Genomic DNA, 24,351 nt, shown 5'->3' with positions numbered 1-24,351 from the left:
ATCACTTAAATCTTTAATACTGTTCCTTAATATTGTTCGTATAAAATACAAAGATACATAATTAATCTATGGTTCTGAGTGGCACTACATAGAGGAAAATTACAACAAAAGTGTTTAGTAATCTGAATTTTCGATGATGTCTGAATTGAAAAAAAACTGTAGATTTAAATAACATAAATTATTTCATCTTTTATCTTTCAGGTTGTGTATCTAGTTTTTATGATACTGTTCACAATCAATACGAAAGAGCCTATAAAACATCTTTTGATTTTTTTTCCTGATTTTTTGTTTAGTTCTGTGATCGTTTTCGATCGTCATCCACTTCAAATCAATAAATTAAACTATTAATTAGACAATCACACATTCAACAACTAATCTTACGTCAATGTACATTTACATATTCACACTTATCTTTATTAATTAATATTAATAGAATTAATCGAAAATACTATAGTTTAGCGAACTTGTTCATAATTAATTGAACATATTTGTGCATTCCTCCTTGATTAGGTGAACAATCTAGAATTTTGTATCTTTTGATTCGTTTTTAGATGTTTGCATTTTATTTGCTTCAAGTTGCACTACTGGTTCTGGTTTAGAAGCAGGTTCGTCGTCGTTCCAAGGTTGTACCTCGCCACTGCCGAAAATGGCGAAAAGAATTGCTGGCGCGATATAGATTACGGCACCAACTAGGAATACTTTGAGCCATTCGTCAAGAGTATTCTGGAAGAAAAGTTAGGATGCATTTTACGAATGAAGTGAGATAAGATAAAGATAGTTTACACTTACTTGTTCTTCGGTAAAATAGGCAACCAATATCGGTGCAAAGAATCCTGGAGTCACGCCTACGAAATTGATGAAGCCGTAAATAGTTCCAGCGTAGTTTGGGGCAAGATCTTGAGAATTTTGAAGATTTGTGACTGTTGTTGCTCCATTCAGGCCAAGCGATAAGGTTATTATACCCACACAGATATAAGGATCACGTACTGCATACGCGAGGAAAATCAGACACACTCCAGGCAGTATATGTGCTAGAGAATTAATAAGGAAGCTAATAAATTCAGTAGAGGTACATCAACTTTTATTCGCTTACAGAATATACAAAATGTTTTACGAATATTTGTTACAGAGAGTAACTGCCGTCGACGTACTACATCTCCTAGTGTCCCGAATACAAAACCAAGCAGAATTCTTGCTAAATGAGGGGCACTTGAAAGGAATCCTGCCTTCGTTAAATTGAAACCGAGAACCTGAAGAAGGATAGCGTTCATTTTTTAAGGGATTCACACATATTGAGAAAGAAAGTTACCTCGCTCAGGAATTTCGGAGTTGCAGTGAGCGAAAAATGAAGACCCCACGTACTTCCATAATGTAAAACTAACAGTGCCCAGAATGGCATAGATGTCAGGACACTTTTGAATGGAGGCCATTTCTACAAAAAAATGTTTGAAAAGTACACTTTTTAGCTAACTCTATTTTTCAAATTTACCTTTGAATTTCCACTAACGTTGCCTAGGTTCGCTTTGATATACTCAACTTCCTTTTGCTTAATATACTTATGTTCTGCAGGCGTATCTGTAACGCATAAGAACCATAGTACAACCACTGCAGCACTTATCAGAGCCGTGATGTAAAAGGCCCATATCCATCCCAATGCTTCCACAATTAATCCGGAGAGAGGCCAAGTTATGACTGTCCCAAAGGTTCCACCCATAAGAGTAGAAATAAATTTTCCTTTTTCATTTCCCGGTGCCCAACGAGCGATTAAGTAATGATTCGCAGGATATAGGACGCCCTGCAAAATTATTATTTTATCCTGGACAAATTCAAGTAGGAATTTTTATACGAACCCCAAGTACTCCGGTTAAAAATCGTAAACAGAAAATCACCCAAAAATTTATTGATGCTGCAAGTGGTGTTAACGCTGTTAAGATGCAACTGAGAAAAAGACTGTAACCAACTACAGATTTTCCACCAAATCTTTCAGCTAGAACACCACCCGGTAGAGATGATATCAGATAACCCCAGAAGAATGACCCCAGAAGGATACTTTGCTCTTTATTCGTCCATGCGTAACGAGGTCCATACTGAAATGAAATAAGTTTTGGTTTGTAATAAATATCTTAACTAAATGTTGCCATTAATATCTTAATTTGTGCCTACTCGACTTCATGAAATCTTTTATTGGGGACACTCAAGAATTTAAATTGGATTGGCCATGGAAATATATAATTGCTAAGACATTATGCAAGTGGATTAGCGTAACATGCGCACTTGTCGATTATATCCTCATAATTTGTATTTATTTCCGAGTTATCACAATCTCGGCAGATGCCGGATTTTACCTAATACTAGCACTAAGTGCCAAGCATTTACGCTCGGACGATCCTACCTACTTAAAAACTAAAAGGGGCACTGGTGGTGGTGGCCGGTGATAGGTCAGTGGGAGAATCCGTCGAGTACTCCCCGCAACATCGAACACGTATGCAGAATGGTGTACTTCTGCATGATTTGAACCAGACTGTGCGAAAGTCCCAGGACATCAAGGGAAGCCGTCAGGGATTTAGGTACAATACCTGTAGCTGACAATATTATGGGAACTACAACCACCCGCTCGAGACGCCAAATTTCTTTGATTTCCCGAGCCAATGGCTCATAGTTCACCTTCTTCTCCACGTATTTCCGTTCAATGTTGCTATTATGGGGGATAGCAACATCAATAATATACGCGGAGCGACCCGTCTTGTCAACTAGCAGTACGTCAGGCTTGTTGTGTGCGGTATGGCGATCAGTCAGAACTTGCCGGTCCCAATACATGTTGTAAGCAGAACTATCAAGTACTGCTTGCGGCTCATATCGGTAAACCGGACATGTCCCCGTGATCAACCCATGTTTGTATGCAAGGTTTTGATGGATAACCTTACATACAGCATTATGCCTGGTGATGTATTGCACCGGTGCCATAACAGTACAGCCAGAAATGAGATGGTCCAACGTCTTTAACGCCGAACCACACATTCTGCGCTGGTCGTTCTCCACCCGTTCTTTCATGATGAGCTTTTTATAAGCTCGAGTGGCGACCACGCCATCCTGAATGTCACACATAAACCCCTCCGTCTCAGCAAAGAGCTCCCCAGCACACAGCCATCTGTTCGACAGATGCAAATCGACAAATGGCTGCCAAAGACAATTCACGTGTTTACCGTGCATTGCCTTCGACTTCCATTCATCGATCCGCTCTTGGTCCAACTTCACCCCACTCAGAGGATTGAAGGATCGATCCTTCAAGTTAAGTGGAGTCAGTCCGCAGTCTGCCTTACAGACAGCCGCATGCAAGGGACTCGCCTGCTCTTTGCTGTAAAAATAAGCGCGCAGCGAGTCGACTTGGCGATGATGTTGTGCCGCCCCGTCAACCACGCCTCTACCTCCGATGTCACGAGGCAGGTTCATCCGCTCCACGGCAGACTTTGGGTGATGCATTCGGAATTTGGACATAGTTGTCCGTATCCGCGGCTGGACGTTTTCCAGATCGGTCTTCGTCCACGGCAATATTCCGAATGCATAAGCCAGTGAAGGGATAGCGAATACGTTCAACGCGCTTATTTTATTCTTCCCCGAGAGATGCGATTTCAGCACCAGCTTTACACGTCGCAGGAATTCGGACAGCAGAGCTTCTTTCAGATCACCAACTCGAGCGTGGGTTCCTTGCAGAATTCCTAGGTACTTGTAGAAGTCTGTCTCGGTCATAGCTTCGATGTGGAGGTCATCAATGCTATGTCTGGCATGTGGCTCGTGATGACCTTTGCGGATGGCTTGGATTCGACATTTGTCTAATCCAAACTCCATCCGAATATCACGGCTGAACATGTCTATTATTCGCAACAGTCTTCTAAGATGGTCGTCAGTACCAGCATACAGCTTGATGTCATCTAAGTACATCAAGTGTGTCAGTTCGCACTTAGCACGTAGGCCATACTTTATTGCAAAACCATGTCCTTTAGCATCATTCAGTAGCCATGAAAGGGGGTTCAGTGTCATACAAAACCAAAGGGGACTCAATGAATCCCCCTGGAAGATGCCCCGCCGTATACGGATGGGCTCTGAGGTATTAGCACCCTCAGATGTACGGACTGATAAGGTGGTATGCCACCCTTCCATGACTGTCGCCAAAAACTTTATTAGTTTCGGATCAATGCGATACAGATGTAGGATGTCGATTAGCCAGGTGTGCGGAACGCTATCAAAAGCCTTGGCATAATCGATATAGCAACTGAAGAGGTTTCTTTGGCCTCTAGTTGCTTGTCCTACAACTACCGAGTCGATAATGAGTTGCTCTTTGCAACCCCTTGACCCAACTCGGCAGCCCTTCTGCTCCTCGGACAGAATGTTGTTGGTCTCGAGGTGCGCATTGATCCTTCCACTAATAATAGACGTGATGAATTTGTAGAGGGTTGGTAAGCAAGTGATCGGTCTTGTGTCTGCGGGGTCCTGCACCGTGTCCTTCTTAGGGATAAGGTAGGTAATCCCCGCAGTGAGGAAAGTTGGAAATTCCTCCGGCCGACTCATGACCTCATTTATACTGCGTGCCAACCGACTGTGTACGCTGGTAAATTTCTTATACCAGAAATTCTGCACCCGATCCAGACCTGGGCCCCTCCAGTTCTTCGAGCTGTTTATGGTTCGTCGAACTTCCTCTTCGGTAACATCCGCGAAATTCATGCCAGGTGTATTGGCATAGCGGGTGCCTTCGACGGTGATCCACTCAGCATGCTCAGCATGCTGGGCAGGTAACTCCCAAAGTCCACCCCAATACTCTTTCGCTTCCGTCACCGAGAACTGTATTGTCTGGGCGCTCTGTTGGGATTCGTTGAGAGATCTGAAAAAGCTCCGCTGGTTCCTCGCGTATGTTGCATTCTGGACACGTCTGGAATAACTTTCGCCATACCGTCGTAACCGACTGCATATGACAGAAAGTTTCTGTTTTAGTGTGTCCAGAATTTCAACAACGGGTGTCTCACAGGGGATGGCATAGTTCCGGTAAACCCTCTGCACTTTATTTCTCACCCGTCGGCTGGCACTGCCAGTGCTGATCTGAATCAGTCTAGCAATGTCCTGCCTTAGTGAGTCCCACCGACGTTCCAGACGAATTTTCCATGGTGGATCTCTTTTGTCACTCAAACCAATAACGCGAAAGCGAATCTTCTGCACCACAATACACAAGTGATTGTAGTTGCAGCAACGACATATCCGCACACAGTCGAGATGCAATCTCATCATTGATTTGAGATAGAATTCCCGGAGTTGCTGGAGATGCATAGAGCCTGGGAATACCTGACCTATGCAAAGGATCCATATCCGAGAATTCCATACACGCTCTTTGGAATTCGTCCCGAACCTCAGCGGAAACCTCAGCTGGACGGTGGAGAAGAGTGCTTCGGCGAGTACTGAAACTGTTGCCTGCAGTGCGGCGTGGTGTTGTTGATGCCGCCGCCTCTGCCCCCATCGACTCTCGGTCACCAGTTTCCCCGATGACTTCAAGTCGAACACGCTCCCTGATGGTGGCCGGGATTGTGTCGCTGCGAGTAATAAAGCGGTACTGGTCTGCGACTCGCTGCACAGTCACGTGCGCGAATTGCGGGAAACGCTCGACGAATCTCTGGTGCAGCAAGGGGCGGTAAGATGTTGTACCTGCCCCCGCCGTTATTTCGTAGTAGGAGCGGATGATGAAGAGGTTCATTTCTTCAGTCCATTTCATCCGCTTCCTACGCGAACCTGCTGAAGTGGTCGCCACAGGTTGTGGCGAAACAGCTGCAGTAGGCGGAGCTGTGCTCCTGGTCGTCGTGGCGCCTAGACGTCGAACCGCCCCACGACTAGCGGTTTCGACGCCGTGCTGTCCATTACGAGAGCCCGACCCAGTCACCAAGTCAAACGACTCCCGCCGGTTATCCGTACTGGACCTCAAATTTCTCCTTCTTCTCATTGTTAATAATAATAAATGCCTTTCACAACCTTTCCTTTAATATATAATTTACGGTACTGAGCAGTGGATCAAATTCATTTAATGATATTTTGCACACAGACTTAATTTTTTAAGTTAGAACAAGCTGGGAAACCGGATGCTGGGCGCTTCAGGTATGAAAGGTTTTCAGTAGTTCTTTTATAAAACTGTTTGAGTAGACATTTGTCCCATTAGAACCTAGCACGTAATATATGCATATGTTAAGTGAGAATATCCACTTTCGGGGGATACTGACAATCAAAGTCTTGAAAACTTTGACATTAATAGTGCGTTTTGCACCAAAGTTGGTAAGATCATTGGTCCGTAAAAGAAATTTCGACTCTCCGAAACCCGCACCTTTTCAACGAATGTCAAGACTAAGATCGGCTTTGGAAAGTTCTAACCGAGATCTTTCATTTGATACCCCACATGACTATATTGATAAAAAAATGTACAACCTCCTTTTACATGTATGGGGATCTCCCCTTTAAATTAGACGTAGAATGGTGTAACATCAACCGTGTATGTGTAAGAGTTCACAGTTCCCACCTTCCCACCAAATTTGGTGTCAATGGTTACAAGCGTTTCCGAGAATAATAGAAAAATGCTTGTGACAGACAGACAGACAGATAGACATATGGATGGACTTACAGACAGTACAAAAAGGAAAAAAAGAAAAACAGATTCCGACGCAACCAAGGAACTACAGAAGCTTATCTGGCCATGCGAAAAAGGCCACCAACAGCACGTGGTCTGCACGTTAGCGAGGACTACGCCAACAGCGACCAGTAGGCAATCATCTTTGAAGGAGGAAACCCTAGACCCGGAAAACTGGATACTTCAAGCCGAGAAGGCATCACGCTAGTTTACAAAAGTATTGGAAAAGTAAGCTTTTTAGAAGCGTGGTTGAGCAGACCTACTAAAACAGGCAGCCCCACGGAGAGACCTCTTCATGTCACCAAATGCATCGCCAAGACAAGCGCGTCCATGCCTAGAAGGTGCTCATTCCCTAATAGAAGACTCAACTACTGGTGGAATAGTGAATTGGCCCTACCGAACCAGACGAAAGGCTTAGAGGGCAGTAGTGACAGTAGTAGGGACAAAAGGAGCATGTTTACAAGGTATCCCGCAAAACCTCAAGAGGGAATGTTTTAAGGAGCTCTGCTCAGAAGCGGATGTAAATCCGTGGGGGAGAGCCTATAGAATCACTTGTCCTATTCTCTTGTTGAAAGAAGGGTGATTCCCCCAGCAAGAGAAGGACACTGACACATTTCAATGTAATGGATATTCCTGCAGTAACCGCGGACGAGCTTTTGGAGATCTGCATATCCGAGAGGATATTCATTACAGCACGGAAGGGGCAGAAGCTGGTACTGCTGCCTAATGATGGTAAACCTCCAAGTGAACCACCCTCCTATAGACTCATATGTCTTCTAGGCACTATGGGCAAAGTCTTGAAGCGGGTAATTTACAACAGATTATTCCTGATCTCGAGCAACTTGTCCAAAAATGGAATTATCACCTCATGCAAAACAGTCCATACCTCGGGTCAACGCTATCAGCCAATGGAGAACTGCGTTATAAAATTGCTTCACGCATTAACGTAACCTGGATGAAGTAGCGTTCTATAACTGGTGTACTTTGCGACCGACGTATCAGCGAACGTCTCAAATCTAAAATTTACCGGAATGTCGTCCGTCCAGTCACCCTCTATGGTGTTGGCCAACTATAAAAGACAATGAACGGCGTCTTGCGGTAATGGAGACGAAGATGTTGCGTTGGGCTAGTAACGTGACGCGTTTTGATCACATCCGAAATGAGGATATCTGCGATCGTTATGGGGTTGCACCGATCGTGGAAAAATTGCAAGAGAGTCATATTCGATGGTCACGCAATTCGTGCTAACAAGAATTCACTTGCTAACAAGGGTCTGAACATCGAAGTCGGTGGTAAACGATCAAAATGCAGGCCGAAACAATGGTGGCTTGATACGCTGGATGGGGATTTAAAAGCCTCGAGATTGCACCCAGATCAGGCATTCGATAGAAGCAAATAGTGAAACCGATCACGACGAGCCGACCCCGCTTGTAGACGGGAAAAAGGCTGAAGAAAAAGAAGAAGAAGACTAAAATTGATAGACCAGTAGCTTACTCCAAACTACAATTTTTATTTTACTATGTAGATATATATATATATATATAGCTACTTTAAGTAGCTTTGTACTGATGAAGGGGGTAAGTTGCTCCCGAAATATATATCCACATAGTAAAATAAAAATAGTATTATAGTTTGGAGTAAGGTACTGGTCTATCAATTTTAGGCTTGACTACAAATAGAAGATAATATCTAACCTCTAAGAAAAAGACTCCCGATCGTTGAAAGCCAATGAGGCCTTCAGATCGGTTTGGGCTCCGTGATGCCAGATCAACCATTGCTGTCATCAAAATGGGTACTGGATTGGCCGAAAATGCAATTCAAGGAAGGGGCTGTACCAGAAAATCTTGCGTGGTGGTTACCCTGGAAGTGAGGAATACATTTAATTCGGCCAATTGGAACCTTATACGAAAGTGCCTCGCGAAGATTGGTGTTCTCACCTATCTTGCAGCCATTGTCGACAGCTACCTGTAAGAATGGACGCTCTGGTATGACACCGATGATTGACCCACGGAGTTTCGTTGGCTCCGCGGGTGTTCCACAGGGCTCCGTATAGGGCCCACTACTGTGGAACATCATCTACAATGATGTACTTAACCTTCCGATTCCGAAGGAAGCCACTGTTGATATAGCATGGTTATAATCGCAAAGCGTCTATAGGATGCTGAATTATGGCCCTGGCAAGAATAATGCCGCACTGGGTACTTGTAGGCTACTACGATTTTAATAAGGGTTTCTTTTACAAACAAAATCTTAAAACGCAGTTTCGCCGGTCGTATAGAACGTGTTCAATGATTGGTATCTGGATCGTTTCATTCCTGCTGTAAAAAGATGCTGCGAGGAGAAAAGCTTACACTATAAAAGGCCCTGTTAGTTTTGGACAATACACCCAGGCATTATACTAACTTAAAAAACCTAGAAATTGATTTTCTCGTAGAATTTGTATTTTTTCTTCTCAATACCATTTCATTAGTGGACGATTATGGAATAACCGAGATTTTGAAATCATCGTTTTTCAGACAAGCGGTCAATCAAAGAATGGTGGATTTGATCTTTCATGGAAACAAGTTACGGAACGAAAAATAGTCGCGGGAAAAACTGTGGCCTGGAGTGAACGAAAGTAGCCAAAATTGCTCAAGTGACCTCAAGTTTGGCGATCAAAGGGTTGTATAGGTCCCATGCGAAATGTGGATTGCTACCCATAATGGATCATAAAACCTGGAAACGTCTATTGAACCAACACCAACAGCTCTACTACCAAACCCTCACCCTATCACCTTCGCGTGGTGATCGCTGGGAGTTAATTCTTAATGAAAAACTGCAGACGGAGAAGGATGAAAGCGAGTCTCCTGCGCCTAAAAGCGGGACAAATTGAACCAACTGGTTCTCCGGGTTGGGGACTGGGTAGAGCGACGAAATTAATAAGACTGACTAGGCTGACCCTGACCAATGTGCGAGGCCAGAAAAAAGCATCAGGATCACTCTCAGGACCATTGGACATCAACAATGGTCTACGATAAGGGGATGCCCTATCATGCGTCCTCTTTAACCTGGCCCTCGAGAAAGTGATTCGTGATGCTGAGGTAAATGCTAGGGGTATGATCCTCTTTAAGTTCACCCAACTACTGACCTATGCTACCAGTACCGAAAACCAACCAACCAGCAATATCAAACTGCACTGGTTAAACGGGAAGAATAAAGACAGGAGACTACAACTTTGAGACTAGGGTCTAGGGTCGAAAATCACAGCCGATAACAGCTACAACGATGGAATCCGCGCACGGTTGTTGTCAGCCAACAGAGCCTATTTCAGCTTTCAAAAACTGTTCCGCTCGAAACGTGGGGTTCTTAGCAAGAAAAATTGCGAACTCTTGGCCGCGTTTGAGAGAAGAATCCTCCGAAGATTGGTCCCCTACATGAGGATGGATGATTCCGCAGCCTACATAACGACGAAATCTATGAGCGATATCACGAAGCCCTGCTTGTGGATAAACTCGGCTCAACTGATTGCAGTAGATGGGTCACCTAATCCGTATGGGTGAGGATGATCCCACCCGGAAAGCCTATAAGGGTAATATCTATTGTAGAAAAAGAAGACATGGCAGACCCTGCCTTTGTTGGAGCGATTTCGTAGGTCAGGACGCCAGACAGCTTTTAAGGATACCGAATTAGTGGACCTCGGCGCAAAACCAGGGTGTCTGGACTTCATTACTAAGGCAGGCCTCGACGAAAAAATGTTCACAGAATATGGTCATGTGGAGTATCAAATGAAAGGGCGCAGCTAGTACTTTTCGAAATTGATAATATTTTTGATGCTGGATAAAATGCAGGGGAGTGATGGCTCAAAATCTGTGACCCAAAAAGTGTTCTCAGAGCCTACTCCTATGATAAAATCAAGAAGTTTTTGGATTATTAGGGGTAAAATGTAAGAAACCCCGTTTAGCGCCAGCTTCGCTTGACACAAATTCTTCTGGAACGCATTAATCGCGTTATCCAAGGTATGCCTGTACCTGTAAATATCGCTCTGAGAATGGTGGCATGCCATATGATCACGTGGTTATCGGATCCATTCAAAGTAAACTGAGAAAAGAGACTGGGAAAGCGTGGTTACGTTCTAGACAGACATGCGGATTTTGGACAAAATCCCCAAACCAAATTCACTATTTAAAACAAAATTATATACCCAAACATTATTAGTTATTGGTGTTTGTTTAAGCAACGAAAAAATCGAAAGCATAAAAGAAGTTTGGCAAACATCACAATTTCTATTATAACAAAATCTCTAAAGCTCATAAATATTTATTCTAATTCGAACCATATTCCTAAATCAAAAGCCCAGGAGACTCCACTATCAGATCAGTTGGGAATAGATTAGGCAAACAGTCTCTGGTAAACAACGGATATATTATGATATTTAGAAATACAATTTCCGTAGGCAATTTTTAAAGAAAATTAGAATGGACCATTATAGTCCGTCGTGACTATGTCAGTCAATATGAATGATTCGATTGATGTGGTTTTGCACGTACAGGATTGCCTGATCGCAAGAATTGAGGGTAGAAACCTGGATGCATTTGTGGTAATATCTCCCTTGTGCAGTCACAACACATCTACCCTAATTTATGTTAATCTTTGGTTTTCTGCTTCTAATTAGGAAGCGGTCAATGGTTTTATCACAAAAATGAGGAAGGTGATAGGAGCACATTTTTGGTCAAATCAATTCCCGTGTTTTTTGAGGTTTTGTGTAAAACTGTCTGTCCGTCTGTCTGTCTGTCACACGCGTTTTTTTTTCGTTCACTAAACACTTCCCCCTTCAAAGGGTAGTATAGGTCCCAGGGCGAAATGTGGATTGGTACTCACGATGGAGCATAAAACCTGGGAAATGCCTGCTGAACCAACACCAACAGCTTTATTACCAAACCCTATCTCCACCTCCACGTGGTGACCGCTGGGAGCTCTTTCGTAACGAAAAGCTGTAGACGAAGAAGGATGAAGGCGAGTCTCCCGCGCCTAAAAACGGGACAAACTGTACCAATTGGTCCTCCAGGTTGGGGTTTGGGTAGGGTTGACAATCCTACACGGAAAACCGATGTTACGGAGCCACGAAAGGAGCCTCGGACAGGATGGACTTTAAAACGACGGACCCGGCAACGACAACGAATCAACCATTTGCGCATTTTCTCATGGAACGTGCGCTCCCTGCACAGAGATGAAGCTGATGAGCAGCTAGCCGATACCTTGTCCCAATATAGGGCTGATATAACATTGTTACAAGAGATGCGATGGACCTTTTTCCTGGAGAAGAGCTGCTACACCATATATTATAGCGGTCATCCAATGAACCATGTGCTCGGAGTAGGTTTCCTAGTCAGCCAACCAATGAAACCTGCTGTTATCGGCTTTGAAAACATAAGCGAACGGCTATGCACTCTGCGCTTGCGAGGCAAGTTTAGATCACAGACGGAAAAAGGAAGCCTGGGAGAACCAACAAGTCTGTGAACTGGAAAATTACAGGGAGCAACCGCACCAGGCGCGGAAGTTTTACCAACAAGTCAGCAGGATGAAGCCTTATACACCTCGATTCTCATCCTGCCGAGACAAAGAGGGAAAGCTGATTTCCGACAGAATGGGCATATTAGAGCGATGGGCCGAGCACTTTGATGAGCTACTGAACAACCAGAACATCGGCGAGTTGGAGGTCTCGCCAACTGAAGACGAGGGACAAATACTGCCACCACCAAGTTCAGGAGAAACAGTCCGTGCAATTCATCGGCTAAAAAATCATAAGTCGCCAGGAGCCGATGGAATTACAGCCGAATTGGTTAAATATGGAGGCGACCAGTTACACCAAGTGGTTTATCAACTTGTGCTCAAGGTATGGGACAGCGAATCAATGCCTGATGATTGGCAACGAGGCATTATCTGTCTCATACATAAAAAGGGAGATATCACGTTGTGCAGCAATTATAGAGGTATCACGTTGCTGAGTACCATCTATCAGATATTCTCCGCTATCTCGCTAGGCCGGATAGCCCCATACGTCCAGAACATCATTGGTCCATACCAAAGAGGTTTCACTCCAGGCAAATCAGCAACAGATCAGATTTTCTCTGAGCGGCAAGCGATGGAAAAACTATTGGAATATGGACAACAGTTGCACCATCTGTTCATCGACTTTAAAGCCACCTATGATATCATAGCATAGCCAGGGTAAAACTGTACACGGCTATGAGAGAATTCTGTATCCCGACGAAAGTAATTAGACTGACTAGGCTGACCCTGACCAATGTGCGAGGCCAGATAAAAGCAGCAGGATCACTCTCAAGACCATTCGACATCAACAACAGTCTACGACAAGGGGATGCCCTATCATGCGTCCTCTTTAACCTGGCCCTCGAGAAAGTGATCCGTGATGCTGAGGTGAATGCAAGAGGTACGATCCTCTTCAAGTCCACCCAACTGCTGGCCTATGCTGACGATATCGACATCATGGGAAGAACTACCCGAGACGTACAAACTGCCTTCATCCAGATCGAGCAGGCGACAATTGGCGCGAGATCCTGGGCTGCACATCAATGAAGGCAAGACAAAATATATGGTGGCAACGTCAGCACCGAAGACGAATCAACCAACAACATCAAACCGCACTAGTCAAACAGGAAGAATAAGGATAGGAGAATACAACTTTGAGACCGTTGACAGTTTCTCCTATCTAGGGTCGAAAATCACAACCGATAACAGTTACGATGATGAAATCCGTGCACGGTTGTTGTCAGTCAACAGAGCTTATTTCAGCTTACAAAGACTGTTCCGCTCGAAACGTCTCACCTTAGGGTCAAAGCTCTTACTGTACAGGAGAATGATCTTGCCAGTCCTCATGTATTCCTCGGAAATTTGGTTCAACTTCCGGAGAAAACAAGCAAATGCGTTTTATAATTCTCTCAGAAAAGAGTAATGTAATGATTCATTAGAACGGAGCAGATAAGATTTGGTAATATTTGTATTCCAAAAATAAACACAAAAATTTATCTTAATTTAATGTGATGTTTACGCCGCCGCGGTTGGAAACAGAAGAGACCGGCTTATTTCCATGCGGTCCTTACTGTCCCAACCAACGGCATTTTTCCACCGCTAATTCTCCACTCCCCTGGTGCGTTCCGAAAATGAGTGAGTGGAGAGTTCCGCGCCATCTACCCGTCCGCATCCGCAACATCCGAAATAAATTTCGAATGTTGCAGATCCTGCCGCCCCACATCACTCCACTCCCAGACGAAACAAGCAGGTATGGACGAGTGTCGAGTGGGTGGTGGCGCTTTGATGCGTCGGAGATTGTCCCTCAGCAGACGCACCAACCCCGACTCCGTGAGACCCGATCTCTTGTCGAAGACCGGATCGCTTGGGAGTCTTGGGTTCTCCCCGTATACCAGCTCCGCGGGGCTGGCAGCAAATTCCTCTCGGCGGGTTGTACGAAGGCCGAGTAGGACGAGGGGCAAGACTTGAGTCCAGGACGGGTCGTCGCGTGCCATAATGGCGGCTTTCAGCGTCCGGTGCCAACGTTCCAGCATCCCATTGGATTGCGGGTGGTATGCCGTAGTCCGCTGGCGTTTAAAACCCAGGAGTTTGCCTAACTCCGAGAAAAGGGTGGATTCAAATTGCATTCCCTGGTCAGTGATGACCACTGCAGGGACGCCAAAGCGTGGTATCCACTCTCGGCAGAGGGCTTCGGCACAAGATTGCGCCGTAATGTCTTTCAGAGGTATTGCCTCAGGCCACCACGTGAACCTGTCGATGATTGTGAGGCAATACTTGTAACCGTGCGAGTCTCGCAAAGGCCCTACTATGTCGAGGTGTATCGTGTGGAAACGCTTGGTAGTGCGGTGGAATGAGCCCACTTCTTTCCTTACATGCCTGGAGACTTTACACTTTTGGCATGCGATGCACTCTCTGGCCCAGGAATTGATATCCTTGTTCATGGAGGGCCAGAAGTATTTTCCGGTGACTAACCGGTTTGTTGTCCTGATGCCGGGATGCGCCAAGTCGTGAACTGCGTGGAACACTTCCTTGCGAAATGTGGCCGGAATGTATGGCCGAGGTCCCTTTTCCGAGTCTTCGCAGCAGAGCGAGAGGTTTGAGCCGAAGATGGGCAACTCCCGAAATTTGTATTTGGGGTTGGACTTGAGGCTCTGAAGTGCTGCGTCATCCTCCTGCGCCTTGGCAATAGCCGAGAAATCGAGTGATGCGGGGATGTTAACCTCGGAGACACGAGACAAAGCGTCAGCAACTATGTTGCCCTTGCCGGAGACATGCTGGATGTCTGACGTAAACTGGCTTATGAAGTTCAGGTGTCGAAGCTGACGAGGGGACGCTTTGTCGGGCTTTTGTTTCAAAGCATATGTGAGAGGCTTATGGTCCGTGAACACTGTGAACGGCCTGTCTTCTAGGGAGAACCGGAAGTATTTGATGCTCAAGTATGCGGCGAGCAGTTCGCGATCGTAGGTACTGTAGTTCCGTTGAGCGGAATTCAACTGCTTCGAGAAGAAGCTCAACGGCTGCCAAACTTGATCCACCTTTTGGTGAAGGGCAGCACCTACTGCGATGTCAGAGGCATCAACAAAAACGGCTAGGGGTGCATCTTGCTGAGGAAATGCCAAAAGTGTAGCATCGGCCAGTTGCTGTCGGGATTTATTGAACGCGCGGACAGCCTCTTCAGACCACACAATCTCTCGTGTGTCTTTTGTTTTGGGGCCAGACAAGTACGCGTTCAAAACGGACTGGTGATGGGCGGCCTTGGGCAGGAAACGACGGTAAAAGTTTAGCATGCCCAAGAACCTCCTCAACTCCCTCATTGTTTTTGGACGCGGGAAGCTTGTGATTGCTTGCACCTTGTCTGGGTCGGGCTGTATTCCTTCAGAGGAAATGGAGTGGCCGAGGAATCTCACCTGTTGTTGAAGGAATTTGCATTTCTCAACGTTTAGGACTAAACCGGCCTCAAGGAGACGTTGAAAAATGCACTTGAGATGGGCTAAGTGCTCAGACTCAGTGGAAGAAGCGACCAAAACATCATTCAGATAGACGAAACAGAAATCGAGGTTTCGCAGGACTGAGTGAATGAACCTTTGAAAGGTTTGCGCCGCATTGCACAATCCGAAAGTCATTCGGGTGAACTCGAAGAGTCCAAAGGGTGTGCATATTGCCGTCTTTGGAATGTCTTCAGGAGCTACTGGGATTTGATGGTATGCCTTGGTTAAGTCCAAGGTCGAAAAGATGCGGCAATTCGCGAGGTGATGCGCAAAGTCGTGGATGAGTGGAATCGGATATCGGTCAGGAACAGTCTGTGCGTTTAGTCTTCTGTAATCCCCACATGGACGCCATTCGCCATTTGGCTTAGGGACCATATGTAAAGGGGAAGACCAACAGCTGTTTGAGGGCCTGCAGATACCCTGTTGAACAAGTTGTTCAAATTCTTTCCGCGCGATAGCCAGTTTCTGGGGTGGTAGAGGACGCACCTTCGAGAAAATCGGGGAACCAGTAGTATTTATGTGGTGCTGCACATTGTGCTTCACTGGTTTTAAGAGACTACACTCGGTAGTAATCTGGCTGAACTTTTGGAGGAGTGTCCGAACACGAGAGTCGGTGATGTCTTCCAAAAGAACAGAAAGGTTATTGTCAGCGTGAGATACCATTTGGCCCGACGAATTAAGGTTGATTGTGGGGTCTATAAGGGACTTATTTTGCAAGTCCACCAGCAACCCATAGTGACACAAGAAGTCTGCGCCTAATATGGGGAAGCTGACATCCGCCAGGATAAAACGCCACGAAAACGTCCTACGCAAGCCAAGACTCACGTCCACTTGCCTGTACCCGTAAGTATTGATGCGGGAGGAATTTGCTGCCGCCAGTTTGAGGGGTTGTGGATATAATCGATGATGCCGGGGTACGCAAAGAACCGAAACCTCCGCACCCGTGTCGACGAGGTAGTTGCGCCTGCTGAGGGGGTCGAAAATAGTTAGGCGACGTGGCGCTGCGCTCTGGGTGGCCGTCGCCAAGACCCCCCGCGGACCTAGTTTTTTGCGGTAGGCGTGACTTTACAAGGTAGCGTACATCTTGTCGCTTTATCACCGAATCTCAGATGGTACCAGCAAATACCTTTGTCCGCAGGCTGTCCCGACGACCTGCTACCCGAACGCCCTTTTCGTGTGGCAGACCGTGAGCGAGCTCGCGATCTGGCACTCGAACGCTGAGCGTCCAACGTCGCCCGCATCTCGGCCACACTGGCCGTTAAAGCCGCTATCTCGCGCCGTAAGTCGCTCACCTCATCCGACTGTGGTTGAACGGCCGCTATGGTTGGGCGAACGTACACCTCCTGTACCTGGTCGGCCGTCGCTGCCAGTTCCTCTAAGGAACCGGAAACGCAAGCTAGTATCGCCTGGGTGCCCTCCGGAAGCCGACGCAGCCAGAGCGACTTGATCAGGTCGTCGCCAATCTTGCTCCCACCCAATTGCCTCATTTCGCGAAGCAATTGGCTGGGAGTTCGATCACCCAACGTTAAACCCGCCAGCAAGTGGGTTCTTAGCAAGAAAACTCTTGGCCGCGTTCGAGAGAAGAATCCTCCGAAGAATTTTTGGCCCCCTACATGAGGATGGACGATTCCGTAGCCTACACAATGACGAAATCTGTGAGCGATATCATGATCGTCCGGTTGTGGATAAAATCCGGCTCAATAGGTTACGGTGGGCGGGTCACTTAATCCGTATGGATGAGGATGATGCCACCCGGAAAGTCTATAAGGGCAATATCTATGGTAGAAAAAGAAGACGAGGTAGACCCTGCCTAAGATGGAACGATGGCGTAGGTCAGGACGCCAGACAGCTTTTAGGGATATCGAATTGGTGGACCTCGGGGCAAAACCGGGATGTCTGTAGTTCCTTATTAAGGCAGGCCTAGACCGGATACCGGTTTTTGCGCCGTTAGTGATGATGATGATGAATTCGGAAGTGGTTAATGGTTGAGGAAGGTGATAGGTCAGGAGAGCACATTTTTGGTCAAATCAATTCCCATGTTTTTTAAGGTTTTGTGTAGAACTGTCTGTCCGTCTGTCTGTCTGTCACACACGTTTTTTTTCGATCTCTAAACACTTCCCACAGATCATACAACAGTAGTAGGCACATCTTTAGTATAGTAATAAAAAATTAAAAAAAGTTCTTACATCTTCCATAATTTCCGTTGAATTTCCACCATCGTCACTTTTCTGTTGAACCATTGCAATAATATTTATGGAAAGATTCACTCGCATCATGTATGAAATGAAACATGATAGAAAAATCATCAAAGCCACATTGAGTCGGGTCGGAATCCCGTCTGCAAACGAAAACGAAACATTTCTGCACTAGTAGTAACAATTCTCCTAAATCTTAACAAATCAGATACTTTAAGCATTTCCACAAACGTACCGAACTTTGGTAGAAACATTGCGCGATCACTTTAGTATTATTTCCCCAGAAACGTTGGATCTGCCTGTACTTGGTGAAATAACGAACAATGAAGGGGGTTGACTCCTTTGAGTCAGTTGATGCGACTGATCAGCTGTCCGAATCGTAGTAATTCAACGCTGTTGCTATGTTTGATGCACGCGAAAAAATCACGCACGAAAAGTATCTAGAATCTTTTGGTTTCGAGTTATATTATAGATGAAAAAAGATTGCAACCGATGGGTGGAAAGTTACAGTGATGACTCGAATAGTGCGGTCCGGTACCACGACACTAACTTGAGTTCGCCAGGCTCATCACGGTAATGGTCTGAATTAGGGTTGTAGCTGGTAGACTAACTGATATCGCAGCCTCGATCTTAACTACACGGACCTGAGTTTCCTTTTGGGCTCGCGCTCCAGCCAACCGCGAATTTATAAACTTCAGAACTACGGCCCGGGAGAGCTGGTTCCGATTCGGATTCACTACGCAACAAGTACAAATCAACTGTGTCCTTTCCAGTTTTCTAGCCGGGCTAGGTGTAGAATGGCAGAAAAAAACCAGAGTAGTTACATGACTAGCGAAAATAGATACGATACGCTTGGCGACGGTATGCTGGGCCCAGACTGAAGAGCGGTGTTCGATCTTATCAGATACTATAGTGCGATTTCTGCTATTGGTTTTTTCTATGCGTTTGGTTTATTGACCGATTCAATACTGATTTGCTTTCCTGACGAGTTTTCAACGACTCGACGCTTCCATTTCCGGAATTTTAATTATTCTAAACCCGTCATTAGTCGGCTCAAGCAAATCATCAGATAGTGCAAATTAGGTTGGTGGCATTCACACGAAAGCACGCACCATATCACTTAAAGATGGTAGCATTTCGGCTGAAGGTAGAGCAATACGTGGTTTTGCAACAAACTGCCAACTCGAGATCGCCATTGGTCATTAAAACCACCACCAATTACTTGACTGTCGAGTTATGTGTGGGAGCCAAATTCAATGTCATCATTTGACTTTGTTTATCATTTACTGTCGTCCCGGGGAGTTATGTATCTAAACCAGATAATACCACAAAATACGATGCAATAACAATACCTGGCTCAAGACAGACGATCATAAAGCACGCAAGCTGATCGTCTATCCATCAAATACCTGTGAGCATTCATTTCGTAGAAATAAAGTATTCAACGAGTCTTTATTGTTATTAGAATGTCAGTAAAGTTCTTCACTTAATTTCCAGTCGTTAATTGAACTAAATAGAAACAGTTCCGACTGAATCGACATTCCCCTTTCGTCTTTGCATCTGAATAATTTGTCAATCACTCATCATTCAGGAGATAATCTTGGCAATCATTGAGGAATACACTTAGCTTTTTTTGGGAACTGATCCGCTGAAAAAAAGGTGGGAAGCCCAGGTGTCAGGGGATTTATCATATTTTAAAATTATAGTTTTTTGTTATCCAGTCTGCTAGCACTCGTGCCATCAGATTAGATTTTTCTAGGTTTTTCGCACTTGTGGTGCAGTAATCTGCCAATTCACTCCAAAGTGACGATTTCCCAATTAGGTGAAAATTATTTCAGGTTGGAGTGATAATCGACGAGTTTTTCATTTCAGGAAAAATTATTACAAAAATAATATAAATGGTTGATAACTTTGGGGATCTGCCGTTAACTTTATATAATTTCATGGTAGTTTGGATTGATTTACTTTAATTTTTTTTATTGTAATTTGTGTGTGAAATACGTTAAACTTTCCTCTAAAGAAACCTCGTTAAAATCCCGTTTGATTTTTTCTATCTATCTGCATGTCCTTAAGTCCGTTTTTATCTATGAATATGGTTGAAATCTTATCTAAAGAAACACCTGTTTTATTTATAGCCTAAGAACTGATTGATACATTGCTTCAAAAAAAGTTTACCTGGAAACGGTTGGATTCTTGTCGATGAAGCAAAAACCCGTCAGGGGAAACGCCTACTGGAAGACAAGTGCGTGGATGAGCTGTCACACCTCTAAAATTTTCGGCAAAAAAACCGCGACAGCTGAAATTTTCCATAGATATCGAGCAAAGATTCAGAAATGGAAGAAAAATATTGTCCTAAGACTAAATGCAAGACAAAGGATTGGCAGAATTTGCATCTACAGTAGACCCTCAACATTCCCGGGTTTAGCATTCCTGGATTCGACATTCCCGAGGGCATTCCATTCTATAGCTTAGCTAGACGCTCCAGGTATGAGCTATTTCGGACCCTAGACACCATATAGTGGGGGCCTCCTGATGTTTTTTTCAGATTTTTCAGTAGGGTAGTTTCTGAGAGTGGATCCGCGAAACAAATGATTAATTTCGACCTCCCGCACTTTCCATCTTTCCATCAAATATTAAAACTAAGACCAGCTTCGGAAAGTACTAACCGAGACCTTTCATCTGATACCCCATCTGGCTATGGGGTAGTAAGGTATCAGTGGCCGCTCCGAGGAGCCCAATTGGGGCTTTTGTGCGCCGTTTTGATGCCACAAACTCCTAAGACCGTGACTGTTGTTATGGGAGCAGGGAGGCAGAGTCCAGTCGGCTCGGATCTTCAGAGCCAGCCCGTAGCATTCACGAAGGAAAGCAGCTCTCCAACCCTGCAGCTAGAAATCTCTCTGAGGTCCCCAAAGAATGGTTTACCCAGTGTCCGCAGCCTGACTCTAGCCAGAGCTGGGCAATTGCAGAGAAAGTGTATGAGGGTTTCCCTTCCTTCTCGGCAACTTCGGGTATGCAAGTTGTAGGGTATGTCGAGCCTAGCGGCATGGTCCCCTATGGGCCAGTGCCCCGTGCAGACCGCCGTAAGCTTGACTGCATTTACACGCGTCTGGCACAGGAGCTCTCGTGATCGGGCTATGTTATAAGCGGGCCAAATTCTCCTTGACTTGGCACAGCTTGTAAGCCTTCGCCATCTCAGGCCCGCGGCTGCTAGGTAGTGCGAGTAGACTCGGCCCCCAACAGTGGCCAGCGGAACACCGACTGTATTCGCCGAGGGACTGCCAAGAGCAGAATCTTGCCTGGTCAATCCGTCAGCTCGCTCATCCCCCTCTATGTTCCTACGCCCGAGAATCCAGAGGAGAGTGACCTTGAGCGTGCTGCCCAGACGGTTGAGCGCGTCTCTGCACTGCCCCACCAACCGGGAAGATGTCGTCGTTGAGTACAAGGCCTTGATGGCCGCTTGGCTGTCAGTCAGAATGATTATGTTACGCTTGGGGCTCGAATCACGCTCCAGCCATCGACAGACTTCCAATATCACCAGTACTTCCGCCTGGAATACACTGGCGAAACCTGGAAGATCATACGACTTGGATATACCGTGCGTATTCGAGAAAACCCCCGCGCCGACTCCATAGGGCATCTTTGATCTGTTCGTAAAGAATATTGCGTCATAGTCTTGCAACACGCCGCCGGTCTTCCACTTTGTCCTAGTTGGAAGGTCCACAGCAAAATATCTCGTAAAGTTCAGCTTGCGTGTGGCAGAGTCCGTGGGGGATGTCCAGATTTCCCGAGGTATTTCATCTAGGATGTTGCTATGGCCGTAGGACTTCGCTGCCCAGCCTCCGGACTCACGTAGTCTGACGGCACTGCACGCTGCAACATATTTAATGTGGAGGTCTAAGGGGAGGAGATGCAGGGTACATTGAGAGCATCTGCCGGGCAGGACTGCAGAGCCCCAGTAGCACCCGCACACGCGGTTTTTTGAATCCTATTAAGCTTCGTTCTATTGGATTTTTTCTTCAAAATCTGCCACCATACAATAGAGCCGTACGTTAGGATCGGATGCACTACAGCGGTGTACATCCAGAGAACCATCCTCAGCTGGAGACCCCATTTCTTTGCAAAGGTTCTCTTGCAGGCATAGAAGGATATATAGGCCTTCTTAACCCTCAGTTCTATGTTCAACCTCCAATTTAGCTTAGGATCCAGGATTACACCCAGATACCTTACATTAGAGGAAAGAACCAATCTTTGTTCATTCAGCCGTGGTAGATGGAATTCAGGTATCCTTGACTTGGTAGTGAATGGCATCAGTTGCGTTTTGGTTGGGTTTATGCTGAGTCCACGTCTTGCGGCCTACAGGCACACCTTTCGCAACGCTCCTTCCGTGATGTCGCTCATAATGGACAGAAACATCCCTGATACTATTATCACCAAGTCGTCGGCATACGCCACCACCTTCACCCTGCTGCTGTCCAATGTACGTAAAATTTTGTCCATTACTATTAACCAGAGCACCGGTGAGATGGCGCCAACCTGGGGCGTGCCTCTGTTCACAGCTCTGGTCAAGTGGTTGCCTCCCAGATCCGACTGGATTATTCTGGTACTCAGCATGGATATAATCCAATGCGTGAGATACCCCTCCAATCCAATACCGGTCAAGGCTTCCTTGATGGCGTTGGTACTGACGTTGTTAAAAGCTCCCTCTAAATCCAAGAAGGCAGCAAGGGTATACTGCTTGTACTGCAGCGACCGCTTAACCGTGCCAATTACCTCGTGGAGGGCGGTTTCTGTGGATTTTCCTTTGAGGTAGGCATGTTTGGACTTAGAGAAAGGCGTTTTCTCCATAATCGTCCTTAAGTGAATGTCTTGGACGCATGCTAGGGTCTTCAGCATGAAAGAGGTCAGGCTAATTGGTCGAAAGTCCTTCGCGGACTCATGACCGCGCCTGCCCGCTTTCGGTATGAAAACCACTCGTGCGCGCCTCCAGGACTGCGGTACGTATCCTAAAGAGATGCAGCTCCGGTAAATCTCAATAAGCCACGGCACAACCCTTTCCTGCTGCTTCTGTAGCATGACTGGCATTATGCCATCTGGGCCTGGAGGCTTGTATGCGGAGAAGTTGTTTATAGCCCAGCCGATCCTAATCTCGGTAATTACCGATTTGATAGTCTCGCACAGCTGGGGTTGCCGCAAACCCTCCAAGCAAGGTTCTGACTCACCGTCTTCCTCGCTGGAGGGGAAGTGCGTTTGAACCAGCAGCGCCGAGGTTTCGCTAGAAGATTCCGTCCAGGAGCCTTCCGACTTTTTAAGGAAGGATGGGCTCTTATGTTCCTTGGACAGAATATTACTGAGCCTCGCGGATTCACTAGTGCTTTTAATGTTCTGACAATAGTCCAGCCAAGACCACTTCTTGGCGGTCCTGATGGCCGACTTGTACTTCTTCAGGCAGACCTTGTATGGCTGCCAGTATTTTTGCCTGTAGATGTTGAAGATTTCTCTGGTCAGCTTCCTGAGACTAGAGAGATTTTCATTCCACCACGGTGGCAGGGTCTGTTTGCTGTACTTAGTAGGGCACGAGACTTTAAAGGCGGTATCGAATGCCTTCTCCGGAACCCCGACTCCTACTAATTTGCGCACCGGAGAGTTTGTTCTTTATTACCTGACCAAACTTTCTCCAGTCGATCCTCCTGGGGTCCCTGAAGGGTTTGGAGACCTCTGCGGCGAGATCTAGACTGAAGAGTATCCAACTGTGGTCAGAGAAGGATCTCTAGTCAGACACTTTATAGTCCTCTACCCTAAGAATCCCATTGTTGGTTATTAGGGTGATATCAAGGACCTCTTCCCAACCGTCACAGTTCTCCGAGCAGGGGAAATGGAAGGTTGGTGTACTGCCCCTGTTACACACTGATAGATTTGAAGTAATAATAAAATCAAAGAATGACTCACCCTCTTTCGTTGATTTCGGAGCTGCCCCAAAGCCTTGCATTAGCGTCGCAGCCTATCAGGAGGTTGGCTCTCTTTGTTGCTATGGTGTTCGTCAGATGTTGTAGTTCTTCTGGCGGAGCTGATCGGTCATGAGCCATGTAAGCCGAGGAAATATACACGTTCTCTGCCCCCGCCTGCTCCAGCTTGCCCACGACTCAGATCCGGGCACAGGAAAGCGTGCCGATTCTTCCTCGCAAGAATACATGCTCTAGGTCTATCCTGATCAGCGTTTGCTGTGCTGTGGAATAAATTAAAATATTTGCTTTGAAGCCCTTTGATGGTTTGGTCGCTTCCGACCCAGGGCTCCTGTATTAATGCGATGTCGATATCTTCCTCTATGAGGAAGACAAGCAGATTAGCCGAGGCGCACTTCGAGTGCTGCAGATTTATCTGCGTTACCCTCAGCATGATCTGCTTGCGTGGGGGGTTCGTCAGCCCCCGTCGGACCGTCGATCGTCATCTCCTCCAACAGATCGTTGTCGGCGTCGATTGGGTCTAG

General features: G+C 46.0%; 1 protein-coding gene across 1 annotated transcript; it reads right to left on the bottom strand.

Moving 5' to 3' along the window:
- On the bottom strand, window positions 1–18,882 carry LOC119655979 (sialin-like). The gene is made up of 8 exons (XM_038062212.1): window positions 18,103–18,882; window positions 17,859–18,010; window positions 1,851–2,087; window positions 1,490–1,795; window positions 1,310–1,432; window positions 1,094–1,250; window positions 790–1,031; window positions 1–723 (listed from the first exon to the last, which is right to left on the bottom strand). Exons 1-8 carry the CDS (start codon window positions 18,119–18,121, stop codon window positions 520–522), a joined length of 1,440 nt encoding a protein of 479 aa, XP_037918140.1. The 5' UTR covers window positions 18,122–18,882; the 3' UTR covers window positions 1–519.
- Window positions 18,883–24,351: the final 5,469 nt, after the last annotated feature.

This window comes from Hermetia illucens, chromosome 4 (genome assembly GCF_905115235.1).
Source record: "Hermetia illucens chromosome 4, iHerIll2.2.curated.20191125, whole genome shotgun sequence".
NCBI classification, from domain to species: domain Eukaryota; kingdom Metazoa; phylum Arthropoda; class Insecta; order Diptera; family Stratiomyidae; genus Hermetia; species Hermetia illucens.
This window is presented reverse-complemented; position numbering and strand designations above follow the sequence as displayed.

Excerpts from the sequence above, each read along its gene's own strand:
- LOC119655979 (XM_038062212.1), bottom strand. Across the intron at positions 2,088-17,858 it reads CAACGGAAATTATGGAAGAT|TATGGACCTCGTTACGCATG; the intron begins GTAAGAACTTTT and ends ATTTCATTTCAG. Across the intron at positions 724-789 it reads CCTATTTTACCGAAGAACAA|AATACTCTTGACGAATGGCT; the intron begins GTAAGTGTAAAC and ends CTTTTCTTCCAG.